Source organism: Argiope bruennichi, chromosome 11, assembly GCF_947563725.1.
Source record: "Argiope bruennichi chromosome 11, qqArgBrue1.1, whole genome shotgun sequence".
NCBI lineage: Eukaryota > Metazoa > Arthropoda > Arachnida > Araneae > Araneidae > Argiope > Argiope bruennichi.
This window is the reverse complement of record NC_079161.1, coordinates 6,868,009-6,890,346: the sequence shown is the minus strand read 5'-3', so window position 1 is coordinate 6,890,346 and position 22,338 is coordinate 6,868,009. Positions and strand designations below refer to the sequence as shown.

The 22,338-nt window shown below is 33.2% G+C and overlaps 1 protein-coding gene across 4 annotated transcripts in view; it reads right to left on the bottom strand.

The window, feature by feature from the left end:
* LOC129957516 (SPARC-related modular calcium-binding protein 1-like) overlaps nt 1-22,338 on the bottom strand; it is a 192,656-nt gene that overhangs the window by 60,903 nt on the left and 109,415 nt on the right. For 3 of the 4 annotated variants that reach the window (XM_056069850.1, XM_056069851.1, XM_056069853.1), the window contains exon 4: nt 2,176-2,229. The exons of the other annotated variant lie outside the window; for it this stretch is intronic. In XM_056069850.1, coding sequence (XP_055925825.1) covers nt 2,176-2,229 — 54 coding nt within the window. The remainder of the gene's footprint in view (nt 1-2,175; nt 2,230-22,338) is intronic. 4 annotated transcript variants of the gene reach the window in all.

The following is a 22,338-nucleotide window of genomic DNA, read 5'->3' as shown; positions in this document are numbered from 1 at the left end:
TACTGACGTATATTAGGTATTTCAAGCGCAGGTACTACTTTCTCATAAACGACATACAAGAAAGGAAGTCTTGTAATAATCTAAAATTCGGCTGTGAGAAGCTTTAATTCTGCTTTAATTTTGATAAATCCTTATTTAAAGGCGGCAAAGTTGAGACATAATGCCATTCAAGACTATATGGATATATCGGTCGCCATTCATCATATTGTTGCACAAAATAAATTTCCCTTAATGAAAAAAAGTAAGGTCTATCTGCCAATCTGCGAACCCATTAACTCAAAAATATAAGTTCAATAAATAACATTTCATATGAGGTCTTCACATTTAAATAATAAACATTTAAGAAATTTGGGCAACATTGGGTTTGTTTATTTGCCTCTTCGTTTGCACCAAAGATTTGAGCCGAAACATTAAAGACTGGAATGAATGTCGATTTGTTTATTCGAGTGTTAGTAAATGCGAAAACTCGGGAAAGTATTGATCTAGATAAATGAAATTTGGTATATGGTCTCATCACGGAAAATGTAGAAATATACCGAACTTCGAAACCAGTTGGTCAAAGGAAAGAGGCTGAAATATTATACGTATAAAAGTACAGTATAAAGCATTTCGCGGTTACATTAATTCTACTGTTTTCTCTTTTGATGGGTTCTTTTCACCAGTGCTCAATTCAAAGAGATGCTATTACGTTAACATAACATATACGTTAATATAACATATTGAACATAAACATTGAAAAGAAAATATGAGGGTTTTTGCATTCACTTTTTGTGCTGAATAAGAGTTTTCTTTCAGAATCAGAAGACTTTTTACGACTCTATAGACAAACAAGAGAAAGTACTCCTCATGTGCATGGGGTAGTGGTGACTAGGTGGTAAGATCGCAGTTTCGGAACCGGAGGGCTTCAGATTCGAGACACGATTCCACTGAAGAACCGGCGTGTAAGCGAGTCAGGTGCATGTTAAATCCGTCGGTGCCAGACGTTCTCCCGCAGATGCGGTGTCGAAGTTTGTTGAGAGGTATGTCATTTCAGGTGTCGTCCTCGTCGTTTGACCAAGATTCAAAATTACATAGTCCGTCCCACAATAGCCCTAATGTTACTTTAAAGCGGACGTTAATATAATTAATTGAAACTACCCTCATGTGCATGAACCAAAATTGCTGTCTGTTTTCGAAAGGCGAAAGTTTGCTCCGGCAATGTGAGGAAAAGAAAAATGTCGCCTTCTGCGCCCACTCAGTCCATTGGAGCGCGATGATAAGAGAGTTGGAAGAGAATATATCTGATGGTATCTTTTCAACATAAATTCGTCTTCGAAGATTGCATACAAAAGAAGCCGAAGTTAGGGGTTGAACATCCCACTTCAACATTTGCAAGAACATGCTCTATGCAGAACACAGCAATATTCTACCATCCCTTAACCCTGGAATGCATAACTTATATATATATATATATATATATATATATATATATATATATTTGTTTTGAATAATTGCATATAATACAGGAAAGTTATTTAAAAAAATCCTTACATTATTTTTTTCATGAAATTTTTAAAAAATTAAAAAATGTCAAAGGATTACATTATGAACTAAACAATAGCTCAGTGAGGCCAATTACATTATAATAATTCTAAAATAAAAAATTAAAGTCCTTTAACAATAATATATCGTTTTAATGTAAAAAAATATTTTGACAGTATTTTTAATGATTTTACTATTTACTATATTTACTATTTACAACAGCCATCTTGCTATTTTACCCAGTTTCATATCACATATCGGCTTTCTTTCTACAAATATTTATGAAAAATCATTTAAAAAAGGTTTTTTTTTTTTAATTCATTGTAGCTCTTTGGAAAGTCATGTGGAGTTTATAAAAGGAAATAAAAACTTGTAGAAAAATGGCTACGCGATCAGGTTAATACTAAAACAACTGCCAACCATCAAATGACCGTTTTTCAATGATTCCAAAGGCAATTTCATGTAATATGTTTGTAGGTTTAGTGTTAACATTTTAGCTATGAAATCTCGGACATTCTGCATATGCATTTTAATTCCTTGTTTACAATCAGGGTTTTTTTTTTTTTTTTTTTTTTTTTCGTCTGCTTCAATGTATTTGGATTTGCATGCTTCCATGGAAAAAAAAAGTTTTAGAACAAAATTGAAAATCCTTGCCTTTTTTATTCTTCTTCCCTCTGGAAGAACGTCTTCTATTTGTTCGTTTCGCACCTGTTGGGGAAAAAATTGTTCTTTTAGAAATATTTTAAATTGTACATTTAATTATAAAAAAATGAATATTTTAATGAGTAGGAGAAATTATAAAAACTTTCAATTAAATCCTTTTTTAACACATTGAATATTTTTATAATTAACTTTTTTCATTCGCTAACTCTTATTAAAATGTGTATATTATATAAATATCGAAAATTATTCCGGCAACGACTACGGGATAGTATAGATTTTAAAATAATTTAAATAGATTTTTTAAAAGTCTCGGAGACCAAATTTTAAAATTTAATTTAGAAAATTTTTATCTGATGTTTTATATTTATTTTGGTGATATTTTTGCATATATTTCCCAGTAGTATAGTTTGCAGAATTTCCGAAAAGAAAATTCTAATGATCTCAGAAAAAAAATCTTTGAAGCAACAAAAAGAACAAATAATTCTTTACAAAAAGAATAAACAATTTCTTTTAGAACAAATTTATTCTAAAGAAATTTATTATGAACCTTTGATCCAATTCAAAAAAATTAAAAAATGTGTCACTTTTCCCTACACATTTAAGAAATTGAAACTAAAACTTCTGCCACCAATATTCTATTTCTGTTAACTTCTTTACGTGATTATTCGAACAGTTATCTCTTATTTAAAATAAGAATAATCAAAATATCCACATTGTTTGATTTTTAATTATTTCTCAGGTGAAATCAAAGATTTTTGTTCGCTGATCCAATTAATGAAGAACAAAAATTTTCCCATACTGAAGCTTCAACTATTCATTAAATGGCATATTGCCAAGTTAGGAAACCATAATCATGAAAATTTATATATAAAGAAACATTTAAATGAAAGCAAAACCTTGTTTATGTGTTTGAATCGAGAGAATACCAATAGGAATGGGTTTTTTTAGTTAGATAGAGAAAAAGGAATTTAATGAACAAAGTTTCAATAATAATTTAAAAGAAGTGTGCATATTATTTGGAAATTTAGCTTAAACAAAGATGCTGCATAAGGACTTAAGGACTTAATTTTAAGCAAATTACGACATTATAGAATCAAAAAACTTTTGGGGCTTGGAGGAATCGATCCATTGGTCGCAGATTTTCGCGAAAAAACATATAAAATCACTTTTTTTTTACTTCATTTCAATAAGTTTACCCTAAGTTTCCCTGGTTTTGATTTCGCTAATGTTTATCATGCCATGGACAATGAAATGCAGGCTCTGCTATTTTTATCATAAATCATTATGCTCTATATTTAATCGAAAAAAGAATAATTTATTTCTTCTAATATAGTTACAACGCAAACAATAAATATTTAGTTCTCTCCAGGTAATACATTCTTTCCGCACTTTCGTAAAAACATCAAAGCGTTTCAATATTATATTTTATATTTTGAAACAAACCTGTATATTAATTTTATAATATGTGTTACTTTAATATTTGTTTTGTAATAAATCCTGCATTGTGTGACCACAATAAAGTCATTATCTATGGCTGCTTCAATGTGCAATATTTCAATGTTTTATCTAAAGACTGAAAAGGAATTTGGAAACATTCCGATGAAAAGGAATTCCATCTTTGCCATCCAGTTTGCTGAAAGGAATCTTTTAGTTAAACGTTTCGATTTTCATCACCTATAGCTCATTCCGCAGAATCATTGAGGAAAAGAAAAATAAACGCGCCAAAATCAATGCTATTTTTTTGCTTTGATTTTGTTTTCATATATAATTTCAATTTAATTTTTGTTACTGTGGATTTCTTTTTCTAATTCAGTGATATTTATCTCGTCGGGAGCAATGCCATGCGGGTATTGCTGGCTTCTTATATAAGCTTCTTACACATATGGAGAAAACTTTTGAACACGAAGCTATCGCATCATGAAGTACGTGCTTATTAAGGAAAGTCTTACAAAGACTTAGACAGATTTTTTTAAATGATTAAAAATAAATTGTAATGCTGATATTCTGCCTCGATAATGTCAGAGAATATTATCGTACAAACAAGATCGTTTAATTAAAATGCGCTTTTTAAGAACACCAATTTTATTTCAATGCAATTTTTCCATTTAAAAATAAGTACACATTTTCAAAGTTAGTTTCACCACATCTTTATAGTAATGTTCTATAAAATTACATATCACAAGCTTGCGAATAGATTAGAATATGTCAAGATTGCGAAGAGACTGTAGATATTTTAAGAATATCTGAATTTTGTGAGAATTTTGTTTTAAGAATATCGCAATGCTTTTGACAAAACTTCAAACCGTATTCAACTTCACTAAAGTTATTTCTTACTACCATGATACTGTTACGGTACGACAAACAGTAGTCCACAAGTAGTAATCGGTAGTAATAACAGATACAACACACAAAGCGGCGAGACGGAATTCAGCTGGAGGAGGGAATCTACGAAGCTTCACTCTACGGTCTCTCCAAACGCCTGTAATTCTCCACTGTCTCCTCGCTTTAGCTGTATTCAACTGTCAACTCACTACTTCACAACTGGCTACACCACACTTCACTAGATGCCGTTTCCATAATAAATTCCAGGATTCGGCACACAGCTCAATTCACCGATCGCTTAAGCTCCATTCAACGCTTGCGCTTCGCTGGACTGATTTTTTTTTTTTTCCCATTGACTCGCTATGTGACTCTGAACCTCTCGACGACTCTATACACGATTGTCTTCGGCTTGGACTACTAGCCTTTTATAGTTTCTGGGGCAGGACAGAGAAAGTTCTGGAATAATCAACATATCACAGCTTCTATTAGCTCTATCGCCAAAATTCTTAAAGGTTTCAGTATTATCTATTTTTTCACCAAATTCGTCGCCAAGTTGCCAAAAGATTGCCAAATTTGTCGTTAAGCCTTAGGATCACTGATTCGGTATCCGATCAGCATCCAACAGAGCTGATCGTAAAACGATCCTTCCAGTGATTGAACCAAACGTGCTGGGAAGCAACATGACTGATTTGTGACAATATTAAAAAATCCTGCTAGCTGAGATAATATTTTAATGTTTATGAAGCGCATTCTTAAGTGCCACTTTTATTCACAGGTATTTTCTTTATCTTGATAATCACCTGTGTATACACTATGAAAACTTAAGTAATACTCGATTTGAATACATATTATAATAAAAATATATAAAATACTTATTATACTAAAAATATATCAAAAATAATGATCAGGTTTTCAAATCCAATTATATACCATATTTGTATTTGGGAAATAAACCAAACCAGCGGAATTTTTCTTCCCTCAATTTTGTCATCTACTTTCGCAATATGGAGCGTCTTGTAATTCGCGGTGATCAAGTGAAAAGAAAAGATTATATAACTTGAACTTCTTTCTTTCTATCTATTGGCAACAAAATTTAAAGCACTTGTTCGCATTCTCTGAGACATGACCACAGGATAAGTTTAAGCTTTTATTAACATACAAATAGACAAAACAGAAAAAACAGTGAATCGAATCCAAACTTTGGCACAGATCTTCTGCTGATAAAACCATGTAACATATTCCATTCATCTAGATAATGGCGTTTTGGAGTTATAGCGTTCACACACATACGAAGAGGCAAACAATCTGTAAACCATTTTGGCAAAAATTTGCTAATTAAGTGAGAAAATGCCATTTGTTGAACTTGTGTTTTTGTCTTAACGTGTTCACAGACTGACAGATAAACCTAATTCCAATTTTTTTCACGTCTAAGATGATGGGACTCATCAAATTCGAATTTTATATTATTACAAAACTTCCTTTTTGTACACGAGGCATTAATTAGCTGCGTCCAGAATACCCAATAATAAGTCAACAAAATTAACCAATATAGCTCATAAACAGCATATTCATATTCACATCTATAATATTTCAGTGAAACACACTTTTTATTAATATAAAAATTAAAAAAAAGGAGCTTAGTTTAGTTATATTAACGTCCCGTTTTAAAGCAAAACTAGAGCTATTTTGGGACGAACCTCGTCATTTTGAACCACGGTCAGATGATGACACCTGAGCTGGCAACCCCCTCTTCAAACTTTCGCACCACACCAGCGGGAGGAAGTTTGGCATCGACGGATTTAGCGTGAACCAGATCCACTTACGTGACGGTTTTTCGGTGGAATCGGGTCACGAGCCTGAACCACTCCAGTTTCGAACCCGAGATCTTACCACAAGGCCACCACAACCCAATAATAAAGAGAATCAAAGTCATTTACAGACCTGTTGGTATGTACAACCGCGGAACAGAAAAAAAAAAGCAGCCACTTATCTTTATACTACAGTCAATCACCATATTTGAAAATTAAAAATAAGGGCTGGTAACGTATACGAAACGATGTTGCATCTAAAATGTTCATAGGGTATTGTCTACATATTTAAAATTTCGCCAACTTAAAACTCTTATGGCGATATCCTTCTTTGATGTAATAAATAGATTACTTATGGAAAAATTAAAGAGATTACAAATTTTGATTAATATGCCAAGATTATATCGGCTGATATTTGACCCTTTCTGTTAGTAAGTTGTTTCTATATTTAGATGCGTAAGATTTAGATATTTTCTGGCTGTTGGTAGTAAGATTTTTTTTTTTATTTATTTTTTACGTTACTACACTTTAAAAGCATATGTAAAGTTACAGACTCCATGTTAAAATCGATTGCTACAGCATTCATGACAAAATGATTGCAATGAAAATTTCTGGGTGAAATTTCATTCCATTCCGAAAAGAAATATGAATAACAGTGAAAGTCTGTTTAAACTGCATCCGAACATAAATCGCCATTAAGCTGAAAGCATCAAAATGGAAAGTTTTGTACTATGAGCGAAAGAAATAAAATTCAGTATATTTTTTATTGCTTAAAAGAAAAGAATTTTTATACTTTAAGTTCATATATTTTTTTTGCCGTTAACGAATATATATATTCTTACGTTACAAAAATTCATGAAATGCATGATGAAAATCATTTGAAAATTATCGATAGTATTTTTTAAAAAATACTAACGACATTTCAAAGTTTGTGAATGTGTTCTGCAATGCATCGTTTTAGAGATAATACAGAAACTTATTGTAACAAAAATTCTATTCGTAGAAATAGGCTGAAATGTTGCATGCCACATAAAATGACGTTATCCTTCGATTTAAGCCCAAATTAAAGTGCGTAGTCTTTCAAAAATCTTAAACTTTAAATTTAAGATCTTTTTTAGCATATAAAATTTTTGTAATGATAAATATGAGTACAAAATGTATAGAATACCTTACACTTTCGTAAGAAAAAGAGATCAGGTCAATAACTATATTATTCTTTAAGAAATGAATAAAAGTCCAAAATCTTGTTTTAACACGAGGTAGTTAAATTTCATTAGCTCATAAATTCAAAACGAAAAAAACCTAGACTAATGAAGTTTGATTTCTGAGAAGACTTTTTGATATAGTTTTGAAATGTTATGAGAAAAAAGGGTGTTGCTTCTAGAAATTTTGATTTTTTTTTTATTTCAATATAAAGATACCCCTTAAGAAATTTTCAGAACGATATTAGAATAAAGCTTAACGGTTCTTCCCTCCCCCCTGCGATTCTACCTATTTTATGATGCAATGGATCAACAAACAAGCCATTGAACAACAAATCGTAAACTCTTGGCGGTGTCTAACAGTTGGCAGATATTCAAATTTTATTTAGAATATTTTGTGAAGTGAATGCTTTTTACGAAGGAATAAAGCAATTATAACCTACAAGGATCATTAATGGAATAATATGATTTGCGCCCTCTATTAGTCTCTTTGTTTTAAATGATAAGAGACAGTGGTTACAGGTCATCTTTTTAGCTTCTTTGTAAATCAATCAATTTTAAAGATACTGGTAAGCAGTTATTTCTCATAAAGAAAAAAAAAAAAAAAAAAGAAAGAAAAAAAAAATCTGATATAAGATTTCGCTGAGAGTAATTTGTAAATAAAGCATAGGACTATTAACAAAAACTGCTTCTACTATTGTAAAATTCAAAACAATTTACTATTTGTAAATTGTTTTGAACGTTTTTGCAATATAGAATGCCGTCTTATCTCTAGCAGGTAAATTGAAATTAGAAATTTATCATAAAATATTGTACCAAAGGCCGGGATAGCCTTGTTGATAGGGCGTTGGATTCGCATCCCTTGGGTTGAGAGTTCGAATCCCTCCAGCAGAAGACTCTCCGTGTATATGGTGGCTGGTGCACGTATAAATCTGTAGTGGCCACAAAGTACTCCAAGTTGGAACAACACCATTGGAAATATTAGATCAGAAGCGATAGTTCTCTGATTCAGGTCCAAATTACAATGAGTGAATGAAATGTATGAATGAAGTCCGCCCGTGAATAGACGCATAAGGAGCTAGAACGTACTCTCGGCACTAGATGGCGCTACTGAAACAAGACAAGCTAAAATTCGACTTCAAATCGCTGACTTTGCCAGCGGGCTTTTCAATGACAAGTGCAATTAACAACAACAACAAATATTGAACTACATGGATTCGTAAGTAAATCTGAAAACATGGGGGGGAAAAAGAATACTCTGAAATTTGGATTTTTATTCAGCAAATCTAGAATACGGCCTTTATAATCCAATCAAATATCAAAATTAAATTATTCAGAAAATACTCGTAGGAAAAAAAAAAGTAGGTCTCAGCGTTCCTATACAGTTATTCCTCTACCTGCTTAATCGTCCGGTCCCGACAAAATTCCGTTGATTTCTGGCATTCGCATTCAAGAGATGAGAGCTGGTCAACTGGCTCCCTTCCAATGTTGTGAATCACTGCCGAATCGCGTGGGCCATCGACAAAGGAAGACAAACAATGTTTGGTCGCCCTGCGTGGAGTCTCCGTTCTCACAACAATTTTAATGGTCAATAAACTGAATGCATGACACGGAGGTTAATAGACGCGGGCATGTCAACCCGCTGGCCCACGCTCACCGGTTTCCGGTTTTGAGAGGCCCGATAAATCAATCGGGCCGGCCCCGCTTTTCGGTAGAGAGAAAAAAAAAATTTACAATTCTCTTTCGATGTCCTATTGGAAAGATAGTTTCAAATGTTAGATTTTTTCCATTTTCTTTTATATATAAAGGTGGCTTTTTTTTTTCTCTCATATAAATACAACCTTTGATTTCAATTCGTGTGACGGGTCTCCGTCATTTTTTTTTAAAGTTTTAGTTATATTAACTTCCAGTTTTAAAACGACACTAGGGCTATTTTGGGACGGACCTCTTCCTTTTGAACCACGGTCAGATGATGAGAACGACACTTGAGCTGGTATCCCCTCTCCAAACTTCCACACCACACCAGTGAGAGGACGTTTGACCCCGACGTATTTAACGTGAACCAGACCCGTTTAGACGACGGTTCTTCGGTGGCATCGGGTCTCGAGCCTGAAGCCCTCCAGTCTTTACCACCAGCCCCGGGAAGAAGCCGGGACTTTACCACCAGATCATTGCGGCCCTATGGGTCTCTGTCACAGGAGCTGAGGAGTATCTGAGATCACCAATCACTGACACTAATCAACTGAAACCACTAGATCACTTAATAGTTAAACGTAAAGCGAGTTTTAGCGTATTTTTTTTATTTTTTTGGTAATCTTTTGGATTTTATTTATAACATTGTGATTGCTCGTTTGCAATGTGGCTGGCCCCTCCCATCACTTAATAGAGAATGAAATCATAACTCGTCATTTACTGAAATTCTGCATTGAATTTAATATAGTAAATATCTCTTGTGTACAGCCGACCACCTCACCATCACTGAACGTGGCAGTCTCGCCAGGATTTGATGTGGCCGACTGCTGTCTTTAGCATAGTCTGTCCATAACACTGACCGATTCACCAAACTGACATCCTCTTCGAGGCATTTGGCCCGCAGCCACAAAGTGGTAAATCACTTACCTTCCTTTTTATCTTCCTGTTAAACAAGGAACAGCCATCACTTAAAGAAAATCTCCTCGAAATTCTCAATATTCCTCCAAATTCTCGCTTTACAACAACAGAAATCTAAACTCTTAAAAACTTTCAAGTGTTTGCTCGTAGTAGACAGAAAATACTGTCTGAACACGATTTCATATTATTATGTGTATGTACACTGCGAGAACACTTTTCACCAAATGTCTTTGTTTACGGCGATCATTATAGAAACAGGTCTCAGTAAGTTTGGTTTGGTTTGGTTATATTTACGTCCAGTTTTAAAGCAGCACTAGGGTTATTTTGGGATGGACCTCGTCATTTTGAACAGCGGTCGGATGACAAGGGCATCCCCTTCACCAAACTTCCACACCACACCAACGGGAAAGGTTTCAGTAGGAAAGAGGCCTTTTGAACAGGAGGAATCGAATGGAAGTCTGGTAGTTATTTTTTTCTTGGCGTCAGTTTGAAGAGGCAAGAAAGCTGTTGACGGTTCGTCTTCTCGCTTCAGCCGCAGTTTCATGTGTTTTTATATTCGCTTAGGTTACTTCTTTTATTCATTTTTTTCTCTCTGGTCAATATTAATTGAATTTCATTATCTGCTAGTTCAATCTACAGTAAGAAGGTTTATCAAAGAAAGAAATGTCACTGGTGATTTCAGTTTGGAGAATTTACAAAATCTATTGAGCCAAATTATATGCAAAGTGGCTTCCAAAGAAATTAGACTGAGCTATGCAGAAGAAAAGGAGAAAAGGAAAAAAAAAATAGTAAGCAGTTTAGACAGTCTCGAATGGTGTAGTTCCATTTTTGGAACTGGGGTGACGATCTTTTATTTTTGCAACCTTTAAAGAGGTCGGCAGATTTTAGATGAAAAAGTTTTTTTAATTCCCAGTCATTTCCTGGACTTTAAGGAAAATTTCAAAACTCCCCGCATTTTACCTGTTTTATAGATGATTTTCAATTTATCTGGGTCTTTCGGTGCCCTGGAAGCCTTGTTTAATAATTTCCCAAATGGAACGCCAGATGCTCCCATTTGCATGGAATAAATTAATAATTGTATTCTGAAAATATTGCCATTGAAAACACAGGAGTTTCCAGAACTCTATGACATCAGTGAGAGACAGTTCAATCGATTACGAAATTCCACACATTTTATTTCAGTTAAATAAAGTCGTGTGAAGCGAGATAGTGCGACTCTTCAATTTCACAAGGGGATTCAATCTGGATTTTGCAGGCTTACGGCTTATCTGCACACACCGATCATTGTGATTCCAAAGAAAAAGAAAGAAAACTACAACAACATTGAAGTAAATAGTGAAAGAGACGAAAACTTCAATGTTATTTTAACAGCATTAAAACTAAATTGACCTGCAAATGAAAAAAGAAATGGCATCTTTCCAGTAACCAATGTTTTGAAATGTGACCTTAAACGAGAAAAGTCACAAGAATAAATGAGAGACATTTTTTATGGTGTTTCGCCATCCTCCAAGTGCCCAAGAAATAAATGTATCCATCCTATCTTAGACAATGTATAAACTTACGAGCCAATTCGGTTGAAGGAAAAACATGACAATTTGAAATATCCTTCCACTTAAATTTATTCCATCGTTTTCTTTGATCGAAAGAACCAAAATTTGCGACATGGTTGAAAGCATGAATAGGATTTTATTTGCCGTTGAGCACAAACCACTTGGAAAGAAGATTCGCAATGAATTTTGTGAATATTTCTAACATTCATTAATTTTTACAAGATGAAGATGTTTTGGCTGTTGCTATAAATTGCAAATAAAACAAAGGAAATAGCATTCATGCGTTAGGTTGCATGCCAACTCATAAGATAGTATAAAAGAAAGTGGCGGTTGCTCTTTAACACAAAATATGGAGTGACAAAAGGACCAAATAGTGAAAAATGCCATTATAATTTTAAACCAACTGTGCTACAAGAGTAGAAATTAGAAAAATATATTTATTCTTTTTATGCTAGTTTGATTTATGAGTATTTTTTTTTCCGATTTGTGCTTTTTTTTTTAACTGAACCGATAGTTTGAAAAAGGAAATGAATCTAAAAATTATGATTTAAGAAAAAACTTTATATTTTTTAAATCAAAGTTTTATACGATATTCTTTATATTAACTTTCTATTCCAATTCCTTGGACAGATCAATTGAGTCGAACATAATAAAAATTTAAATGATTCTAAAAACCGGGGTTTTGTTTATTTTTTTCAAATTCATTATAAATTTGCTATCCCAGGCGCCTTTGACGACTAGCTTGCTCGCCAAGATTGTTGAAAACCATGTTTCGGAGTTAACGATAAAAAAAAGTAATCTTTTATCTTAATTTTAATATTAGTAAAAGCACGCAATTGAATATTTTGATGGATGAGTTTGGATTTCATAAGATTAAAAAAGCAACTGAAGTGACCATTACTCTTAAAAAGCGTTTTTCAAATCGAACCAAACCTAACATTAAAGGCATCGTAACAGTGTAAATTAAACTTGAAGAATTTATTAAAAAGTAAAGGAAAAACTATATAGAAATGAAATCGATATCAATAAAGATATAATTTTTTGAGTTTTAAGATAAAGCAAAAACCGTTTTAGGAAATTAATAGTTTTGGAAGTCGTCTATTTCCAGCAGGTAACTCATAGCAAGTATCTGTAATGACGGTTAAGCCTACTTTCACTCTCTATTATTAAACTTTTCGATTCAAGATTATTTCTTTATTTCTTTTATATCTTCTACTGAATGAAGTGCGTGACACGGCGAGCTAAATTAAGAGCAGGTGTAAAAACACAGATTAAAGCAGTCTGCTCAAACTTTCGTACATGGAGATGTTAATATTTGATTGTTTCCATTCCGTAATGAGTAATAAGAGCGATGTCTGTGCCACGTACATTGATGTTTTATATATAGAAATGTTTCGATAATTAAGAATTAGAAAAACTTTTACTTTTCAAAATATTACTAATACAACGAATATTTTATATTTTTGTACAACTTGCACGTTTTGAAATCATTATAAAAATCATAGTTATATTTCACTTTCAGTATCGTGTGTAATTCTTGTAGTAGTTGTCCTAACTTCTTGAAACATTTAGTACTAATTTGTGATGAGAGTCAAATGAAGCCCATTTAAGGCAGTGTCCACCCCCCCATCTCATATGTGAAACAAGAATGATTTCATTATTTTATTTGATATGTATATAAATAGTTCTCAAGTACCAAATATTATGCTAAGTAAAATGCCTCAAAAAATTTTTTAAATGAATTCAAATTTAGAAGTAAATTTTCGAAAAAAAAAAAGTGCTAACAGAATTACAAAAATATTAGTCTGAAGCTTCCATTTGTAAATCAGTCAACCATTTGCAAAAAATCTAACTTTGAAAGCAAATTCCATAAAAATTCAAAAATTAATCAAAAGACTAATGTTCAGAAATTTAAAGGATAACTAATCCTAATTAAAAAAAAAAATCGTGAATATTGTTTTTGAAAACATTTCAGGTTTCCATTCCAAAGAAAAACATTCCAAGTTTGTTCGTTTTTTTAGTTCATTTTGAAGTTTTACATTATCAACAGGGTTTAATGCAACATTGATGCATCTTTATTTATTTTTTTTTTAGTTCATAGAGGACTTTTTAGTTCATAAGGTCTTATAAGCAAGGTTTTTGATGCAAGCCCATAGAAAAAAAAGTCACATTAGTTAAGATCTTGGTGGCCATGCGACAATCAACGTAATTGTATCAGTGTGTCCGATCAGAGGCTCTTCAATTAGGATGCAAGCGTATGAATGAGATAGATCGCCATTTTATTGAAAATGAAAGTCGCACTATTCTCACTTAGTTGTGAAAACAATTGTATGTCCAATATTTCCAGATAATCCTCACTTGTTGAGCAATGTTGGAAACAAAATTTGGGACGTTTTTATTTATTTTCATGCATCACTATTTATATTTAATGTAATAATTTTGAAAATATAGACTTTTAAACTGCAGCTGCTCATTTATGCTAACTCTATATTCTGCCACATAAGTTTTGAATAATTTAATTGAAAATGCTTCAATTTATAAGCAAAGATTTTACAGAAAAATGTGTGATTTTAAAAACTTTTGTCTATTTCTGTGTGTATATCACGTGATATTTTTACGAAAATACATGCACTGCCTAAGACAAATAAAAGTGTGTAAAGTTTCATATACTGATTTCCTTTCTGTGAAAAAATGTGAGCAAAAATCTTTTTGTATCATTTTTTAGTCCATTATTGAATGTCACCGGATCGAATCTTCCCTATAAAATGTCAGTTCAAAGACAATTCGTCTGTAATAATTCAAATTAATAAATAAATATGAATGACATTTTTGATATTAAGATAGTGAATAAGCACAGGATAAATTTTTGGTGACTGCGACAACTAAAATTAATGAACGGAATGAAAAAAAAAATCATGCACAGATCTAGCAGTAAGATCAATACAAAACAAAATATAAATAAATAAATAAATAATAAAAGTTTCCTACAGCAAAAATATTGACGCTGTTGGAACAAAATGTGTCTGTAATCAGAATAAATGCATAGAAAACTAATAATGCAAAATTTCGTTCATTTCGTTCGACAAAATTTCGTTCGACAAAAAAATTGCGCATACAGAATTTAAGGACATAAACATGAAACTCATAGACGATAATTTGTATTAATCAACATTAAGATACATGCAACATTTTCAGAGTGCTGACTTTTTCTGTATACAAGATATTGCATTTGCGACTTTTGGTAATTTTCCCAGGAATTCATCTCCTTCTACTGCCCATATATGTATGGGATTCATTCCGTTCATTCATTCAAGCTGCAGATGCCTTCAACCAGGACAACTAACCCTGCAAATGCCTTCAGGTCATTTGATTCAAAATCGAGACCTTACAGTGAAATGACGTTAAGTAGAGTAACACGTTCTAAAGAAAGTGATAAATATATTGTTTTTATTATTTTACAAATTTCATTATTTAACTATTATAACCAGAAATTAGACAGAAGATTTTTTTATGCAAATCGCAATAGCAAGGTAAGTGAAAGTAAGGCTACATTAAATGTGCAACTTTCTCATTCGGCTTGAGTAACAACGTTCAAATAAAGTAAAATAATTTCATTGAATAATAATGAAAATTGAGAATGCGTACAAGAAATACCATTAATGGATTGGGTTCGTAACCTGGTACAAATTCAAATTTACCATTTTGGTGAAAGGACAATCCATCGAATTTTACCCATCTAGAACTTTCCGTTTGTTCGCGTACCGAAAGGAACAAAAGGAAGAAGCATAATTATTCCATTTTTTTTTTTTTTTTTTTTTTTTTACATTCTAGTAGAGACGTGAAACACAGATATTAATCAAGTGCAATCAGTATACAAAACAAGTAACCATTCATTGTCAGTATTGTAATGGCTTCGTCATTAAAGCTTCAGATTTGAAACTCAGTTTCATCATCAAAAAAAAAAAAAATGCACTGCTTATGGGTACGGCACATGTTTCATCTCCTTTTGATAGTGAAAAGCACTCTCGCAGGTGAGGAGTGAAAATTTAGAACTTATAAAAAGTAACAAAAATGACTGCATACACAATACGAGGCATTTTGTTTTCAACTGCAGGGAATAGTAACACCCTCATTCTTCGGCTGAGCGATTCTCATTTCAAGGTTTCATGCGACATTTCCCTTATCTAACTTGCTTTTGAACTGTCGCTTTCAAATATCTATGAATGGGCAGGTAGACAAACCATCCAACCTTTGACCGATAGGACGCACAACCACAATTCTGGTGATGAAATTATAAGACACATTTCATGCATCTGTCTCGCTGGGTCTTTGCGAGGTCGTAGTAAATAACCTTGCAGTTGACGAATTTCGTCCTAAATTCAAAAGAAATATATAATTTATGGTAAACATTACAGCCTCTTTTAGTTCGCTGCGTTTATGAGTTAACGTACTCGCAGACTTTATTCCAAAATTTCTACCTCGAGGATGTATAAAAGACGGACACTCAATGGACGAATTGGAACCATTTCTCTTTAAAGACGAGAAGACGAAAAGAGCGTAAATGGGTGAGTAGCAATTCCGGACTCCGAGTTCTCATCACGCATCACATGAGTTGATGCACGATGGACGGTATTTCGCACGCGTCCTCATTTGTCACTGGCCGATGATAACGCGGATGATTAAATCGTTCCTGCGATGACGATTCTATTTCACTCACATCTTCGCTCTTCCGCAGAGGATAAACAAAGTCAAGGTTCCGAATCGAAGGCTTGGTCTTGATATTACCCTGTGTTCCATCACTGTGTGTGACTATCACATGACGCCATCTGAGCATTTGTGAATTTGTCAAGAAATCCAGACTCTGTGACTACATGAGCCGCCGCTTGTTGCGGTCTCTGCATTCTTTTATTTGAAAATAGGGTTGTAACAATGAAACATGTTTCGTCTCATTTCCGAAAAAATGATGGACACTTTATAGTGGAGTTTTATAACAGGAGTGGGCATTAAGTCGGTCGCGATCGACTGGTGGCAAGACATTTGGGGTGACTGCCTTTATTAAAACCTAAGACGCGCATACTAAAAGAAACCAATTGTTACATTCATGTGTTAGCCATTTGGCAATGTCGATGTGGAAGAAATAACTGAAGATATAAATTATATATTCTCAATTTCTTGAGGAAAATATCCTCTTTATGTCTTAAGGAAGTTTTTTTTTTCTTTCAAAATGACATAATTTTAAAAGCACGCAAGTTCAGAACTAAGAATAATTTTTGGAATCTAATAGACGAAGTAAAGTATTCCAATTTTTTAAAAAAGTTGCATATCATTTAACACCGTTCTTTGTCTCTACCTACCTGTGTAGAATCTGCATTTTCAACTATGAATATAATTAAGACAACATATCGTTACCTTCTCACAGACGGCCACTTAGAATCCAGTGCAAGATTAGCAGTTAATGATTACATACCGAGATATTCAAGATTGGCGGATAGTATGCAGACTAAATCTTCTACTAACTATAACTACGAGAACTCATTTTAGATGGAAACGATTCATTTTTAAAGTATTTTTAATTGTTTGATATTAAATGCTTCATTTGATAAAATACGTGTGGCTATTATTAAAATGTTTGTAATTACGTAGGTAAGTACGTAGTCCGTATATATTATTAAGTTGTAATAAATATTGTAGACTTTTTTTAGTTCACCACATCTATGCCACTATGTGAACTGCAACACCTTGAAAAAATCAAAAGCAGCCCGTACTCTGGAAAAGTCTTCCCACCCCTGTTTCATAGGATATATAAATAAATTACTTGATTCGCAACTCGCCTTCGACGATAGCTAATGTCTCGAAGTTTATAAATTTATTGCGATATTCCTTTGCCAGACTATAATCACTGGAAAGAACATCGAACATCTTGAATGAAAGAAGACAAGATGCTAACATTCTCTTTCATCAGATTTCGCGGCAATCATCATTACATATTGAATTCGGCAGTATTAAAAATTCTGTATAAAGAATTTTGAGGACTCACACAAGAATGAATCAGAACACCCAGAGAAACGCCCGAGTTGCTTCAGAGCGGAATAATGTAACAAAACTGAATCTAAAGAATTCATAATGTAGGAATAATATTTTGAATGAGTTATATAATATCATTCAGTAGTATTCACTGAATTATCCAAAATTCAACACACAACTGTCTGGGGGGTATAGATGATAAATACATGAAAAAAAACAGGTAGACTTTTTTTTTCGACGGTATTCTACATTTGGAAATATTTCCAGTTCCATAAAAACAACCCTTCACAGAAGGAGTGCGAATATACAGCGATTAATGCTGCAGGATTCGAAACTCATCACCGCAATTGTATCCGAAATGGAATACAAAAAGTCTTAAATTTCATTGTAATCTTTTTTCATATGTTACAGGGCCAATCAATCCTTCTGAGCTTTTATCATTCATATGTAAAGTATAAGCAGATAACAAACAGCTTCGTTCTCAACAAACTATTCAGCTCAAACATTGAAGTGTCTTCAGAAGCAAAACGCCTCATTTCTACCTGTAGCAATGCACGATATACAATATGCGATTTGAAAACATCTTGTTCTGTTACATAAATCATAGATCTTATAGAGCTATGATCACAGCACATTTTAAAGACCTCCCTTCCTTTTTACGGATAACGTGAGACTCGCTAATCGGAATAATAAATTTAATGGACGATTGTCTTTCAAATGAGGAAGGATTAGCCGATCAAACTTTTCTGTGTGTTATTTAACCCTTTCTCCGTCCTCTCCTGTCCGCGAAACTTTTTACTCAACGGTCCTCTGTTTTTCACCGCATCTACAAGTGGTGTTGTTTTCTCTGTATCGATATATCTGTGCAGATTAATATATATCGCTGTATACCAATTATATTATATTAGTATATATATACTCTACTATAATATATTTGTACAGATTAGAACAAACAAAAATAAAACTCAAGCAAGTAAATCTTTACAAAGCGTTTAAAATGTAGAAGAACGCTTGAAGCGGCCACCTTGCTGAAATTTCATTTGAACGTGCTAGAGGCGGAAGAAAAGAATATGCCCAAATCAACTCCTCCCTCCAGAAGATTCTGAAGACCAGTCATTAGCCATTTTGTACATAAAGCATCGGATATTATAGGGGAAGAAATTCATCCTATACAGTTGTTGAACAAACCAGAAGTACTAACTTATGGTAGAGTGCTAAAAATCAAATGCATTCTTCCACTGACAACGTTTGACAGGAATAGTCTGCATTGCTGCAGCAGAGGACGGCATCAACAATGAGGTGAAACATCTGTGAACTCAGATCACGAGATTCAAGTAAATGACATAAGAATTTTCAAGGAAATCAATACTCTTTGTCAATTTTGAATACAGGCATTCAGTTTTTTGAGTCAGTACTTGACTTATACAAAATTTCCTCTCAAAAATGGGAGATTGGATGAGAAGAGGTTTGTAGAAGACACCCACACAAAAATGAGTAAAATTACGACTGCTTATGAGGAAATACATGATACTTTTCAGATGTAGAAGTGCTTCACGAACACTGGGGTAGCGTAAAGTTAAAAGGCTCAAAATTATTGGATTATACATTGATTTAAAAAATCTCAAACATATGCTGATCGTATGCAGACCTTTCCGAATGATATGATTCCTTCCCTATGATTCCAATAAAGCACAAAGGTTTGATTCAAGTATCCAATTTAATTAACCCAGCAATCATGATCATTGTGATTTTTTACTTAAAAAACCATTGTCTTCATTTCATTAAACAACATTCTTGAGATTAAAAAAATATTTAAGTTGAATTAATCTTTTGTGTAAGCATATTTCAACTAGTATTCTATATACTTGTTTTTAAATATTTTCAATGATTGTGGCATCGATTGCTGAGTTATTTTCTTAAATTTAATTCGATATAAAAAAAAACAAGTTTCTCGATATTTTGTTTAAATTCTCTGCATCTCAAAAGCGTTTTTGAAATATTCGTTTTCAAGTAGCTTGCTAATAGAATGGGTAAAGAAGGCAAAGATTCTCCCTTTGTTCTGATATGAATTTACAGCAAAATAAATAAATTTAATTTGCCTCAAAAAGTAGTAAAAATATCCAATTAATAGCCATTGGCTCTATGAATGCCTCTGCCATAACGTAATTTCTTATGGTTTGTACTACTGATTATTGATGAAATTTATTCTCGGTTCTTCTCATTCACTTCATAGCAATTCTAAGCAATCAACTCAAAACAATAATCGGCCTTTCGCTTTATTTTGTAAATAGAAATGTTACCTGCCGAGCTTATTTATATTGTCTGAATCGAATCTATTTTATCAAATATGATTCACACGATTCGTTTATATTATTTGCCATGCCAATTAATCAAAAAACTATTTTCAAAGACATTCATGACTTTCTTGTCTATTTCAGAAATGATGGAATTTAATTAGAGCTTTGGTTTTGGGAATTAATCGAGAACATACATAAATATTAAACTGTGTCTTCTGGAAGAAAAAAACTTCATTTTAGTTTTGAAGAAGTTTTATTTTAGATCTGGGAAACAAGAGTAAAAAAAGTACTTTTTATTAAATTCAACTAAATGACATTATCATTTGCATCACTTGGTAAGGCTCTACCCAGCCTGCCTGCCTCAACCTGCCTACGCCACTGCTAATAAGGCAACTAACTAACTGCTAACAAGAAGAGAAACAAGAATTGCTTACTTTACGATCTTTTTATCTTAGAAAAAAAATCAGTTAAGTGCTCGGCAACTTAATTTTTTTGTTTAAACACCTTAGCTAACTAGATTTGGGTGGACTGAAACTCTCGTGTTTGTGACATTCAACAATTGAGGCAAAACTTTTAATGGATTCTCCAGTTTCAAAAGCGAGGGTCATTTGTCTTAATGATTAACAACTTATCTGCTACACTCACTGAAATACCTTCCTCGCATCTGGCCGGTGCATGCTACAACAAAAGACCAGAAATGGCTTTTTAATGTTGCCAATTTTTCGTGACGAAATCTAAAATTATTTCTTCTCCCAAGGCGAGTTCTTCACAGCATTTCAACAACACCTATTTTGTGCATCATTTTTCACAAATAATGAAACGCGATGACAGGAAAGTAGTTTCTTTTTAAAGCGACATTTCTAACTACCTGGAAAAGTAATTATGTGAAGGTTCGGTCCATTTTTCTCCGACGACGTTCATTTTGCTTCCAAGTGGCACTTTTGAAATTCTGTCTCGCGCAGTTTTGGAAGAGCCGAAAAATAATAAAATGCGAGGCGTCATCAAATACCTTTCTTGAAAGATAAACAGAAACAATGGATGGCAGTGAGGCGGTGAGATTCGCTCTTTCACTTAAGACAAAGTAAGCATTTTCTAGCAGAGGATGTGACATTGCGAGAAATGGAGAGCAAAGACAAAGAGATAAAAAAAAGTCGAAAAATGCGGCACCCAAGGAAGAAACCATGAAATTTCATGTCGCTGTTTCGCAAGCGAAGAAAATTATTTCAAAATTAGGATGAATCTACAAATCATCTGTGAATCCCAAAAAACTTTGAACACGATATTTGAAATACAGAATGAGCATAAAAGAGGGGCCCGATTTTAAAAAATCATATTTTCGAAACTACTGCACATAGTGCAATAAGTGATACATGAATTCAAAGAGAAATATACCAATTTTTTTTTTCATTTATAGATGTTCGATGTATGACTTTCTTGTTACTGGACATACGTCCAATCTGTTCTGAATGCTGCACTTTAAGCTCTGAATTTTTGTGGGGTTGCGTCAAAGACATTGTTTAGGAACCACCAATGCCGAAAACATTGCCAGAATTTAAAGAACGCATTTGTGCAGTATTCAGAACCAGTGTTCAGAGTGATGCTACAAAATGTTTGGAACAAACTGGATTACAGATTGGACGTATATCCAGTAACAAGAAAGTCACACATCGAACATTTATAAATGAAAAAAAATTGGTATATTTCTCTTTGAATTCATATATCACTTATTGCACTATGTCCAGTAGTTTCGAAAATATGATTTTTTAAAATCGGGTCCTTTATTTGTGCTCATCCTGTCTATAGGAAGCTAAAATAATGATTTCTTCACTGGGAAATCAGTCCATCTCTCCATCCGTGCGGAGGTGACTCAAATGTTCAATAACTGAAGTGAGCAAAATTTGACATAAGATTTTACCTCCAGACTTTCAGATTGTGTCAATTTTTTTCTAATCAAATTCATCATCTGGCTGAAGACCAGCTCGTTAAGAAGTGTATGAATACAATCATTTCAAGGCGCAATGACTTGCATGACAATTGGCATGCACAAAATAATAAATCACGGTTTGGCCTCAATGGATGAAGAGGTCACTTTGCCTATCTTATTCTTCTCACAGAATGAGCAAATCCATTTGCTCAGTTTGTTAGTTTTCTCTTGCAGTTGAATGAATTGCTTGAATGTTGAACTGAATGTATCACTGAGTGGTTCGTTGATTCAGCTACGAATAATGCTGCACAAAATATTCTTTCTTGGTAGAAATATAATTCCCAACCTTCATACACACACATCCAGAAACACCAATCATTGGTGTGGTCGATGGATTCTAATTTACTTATAAATGCA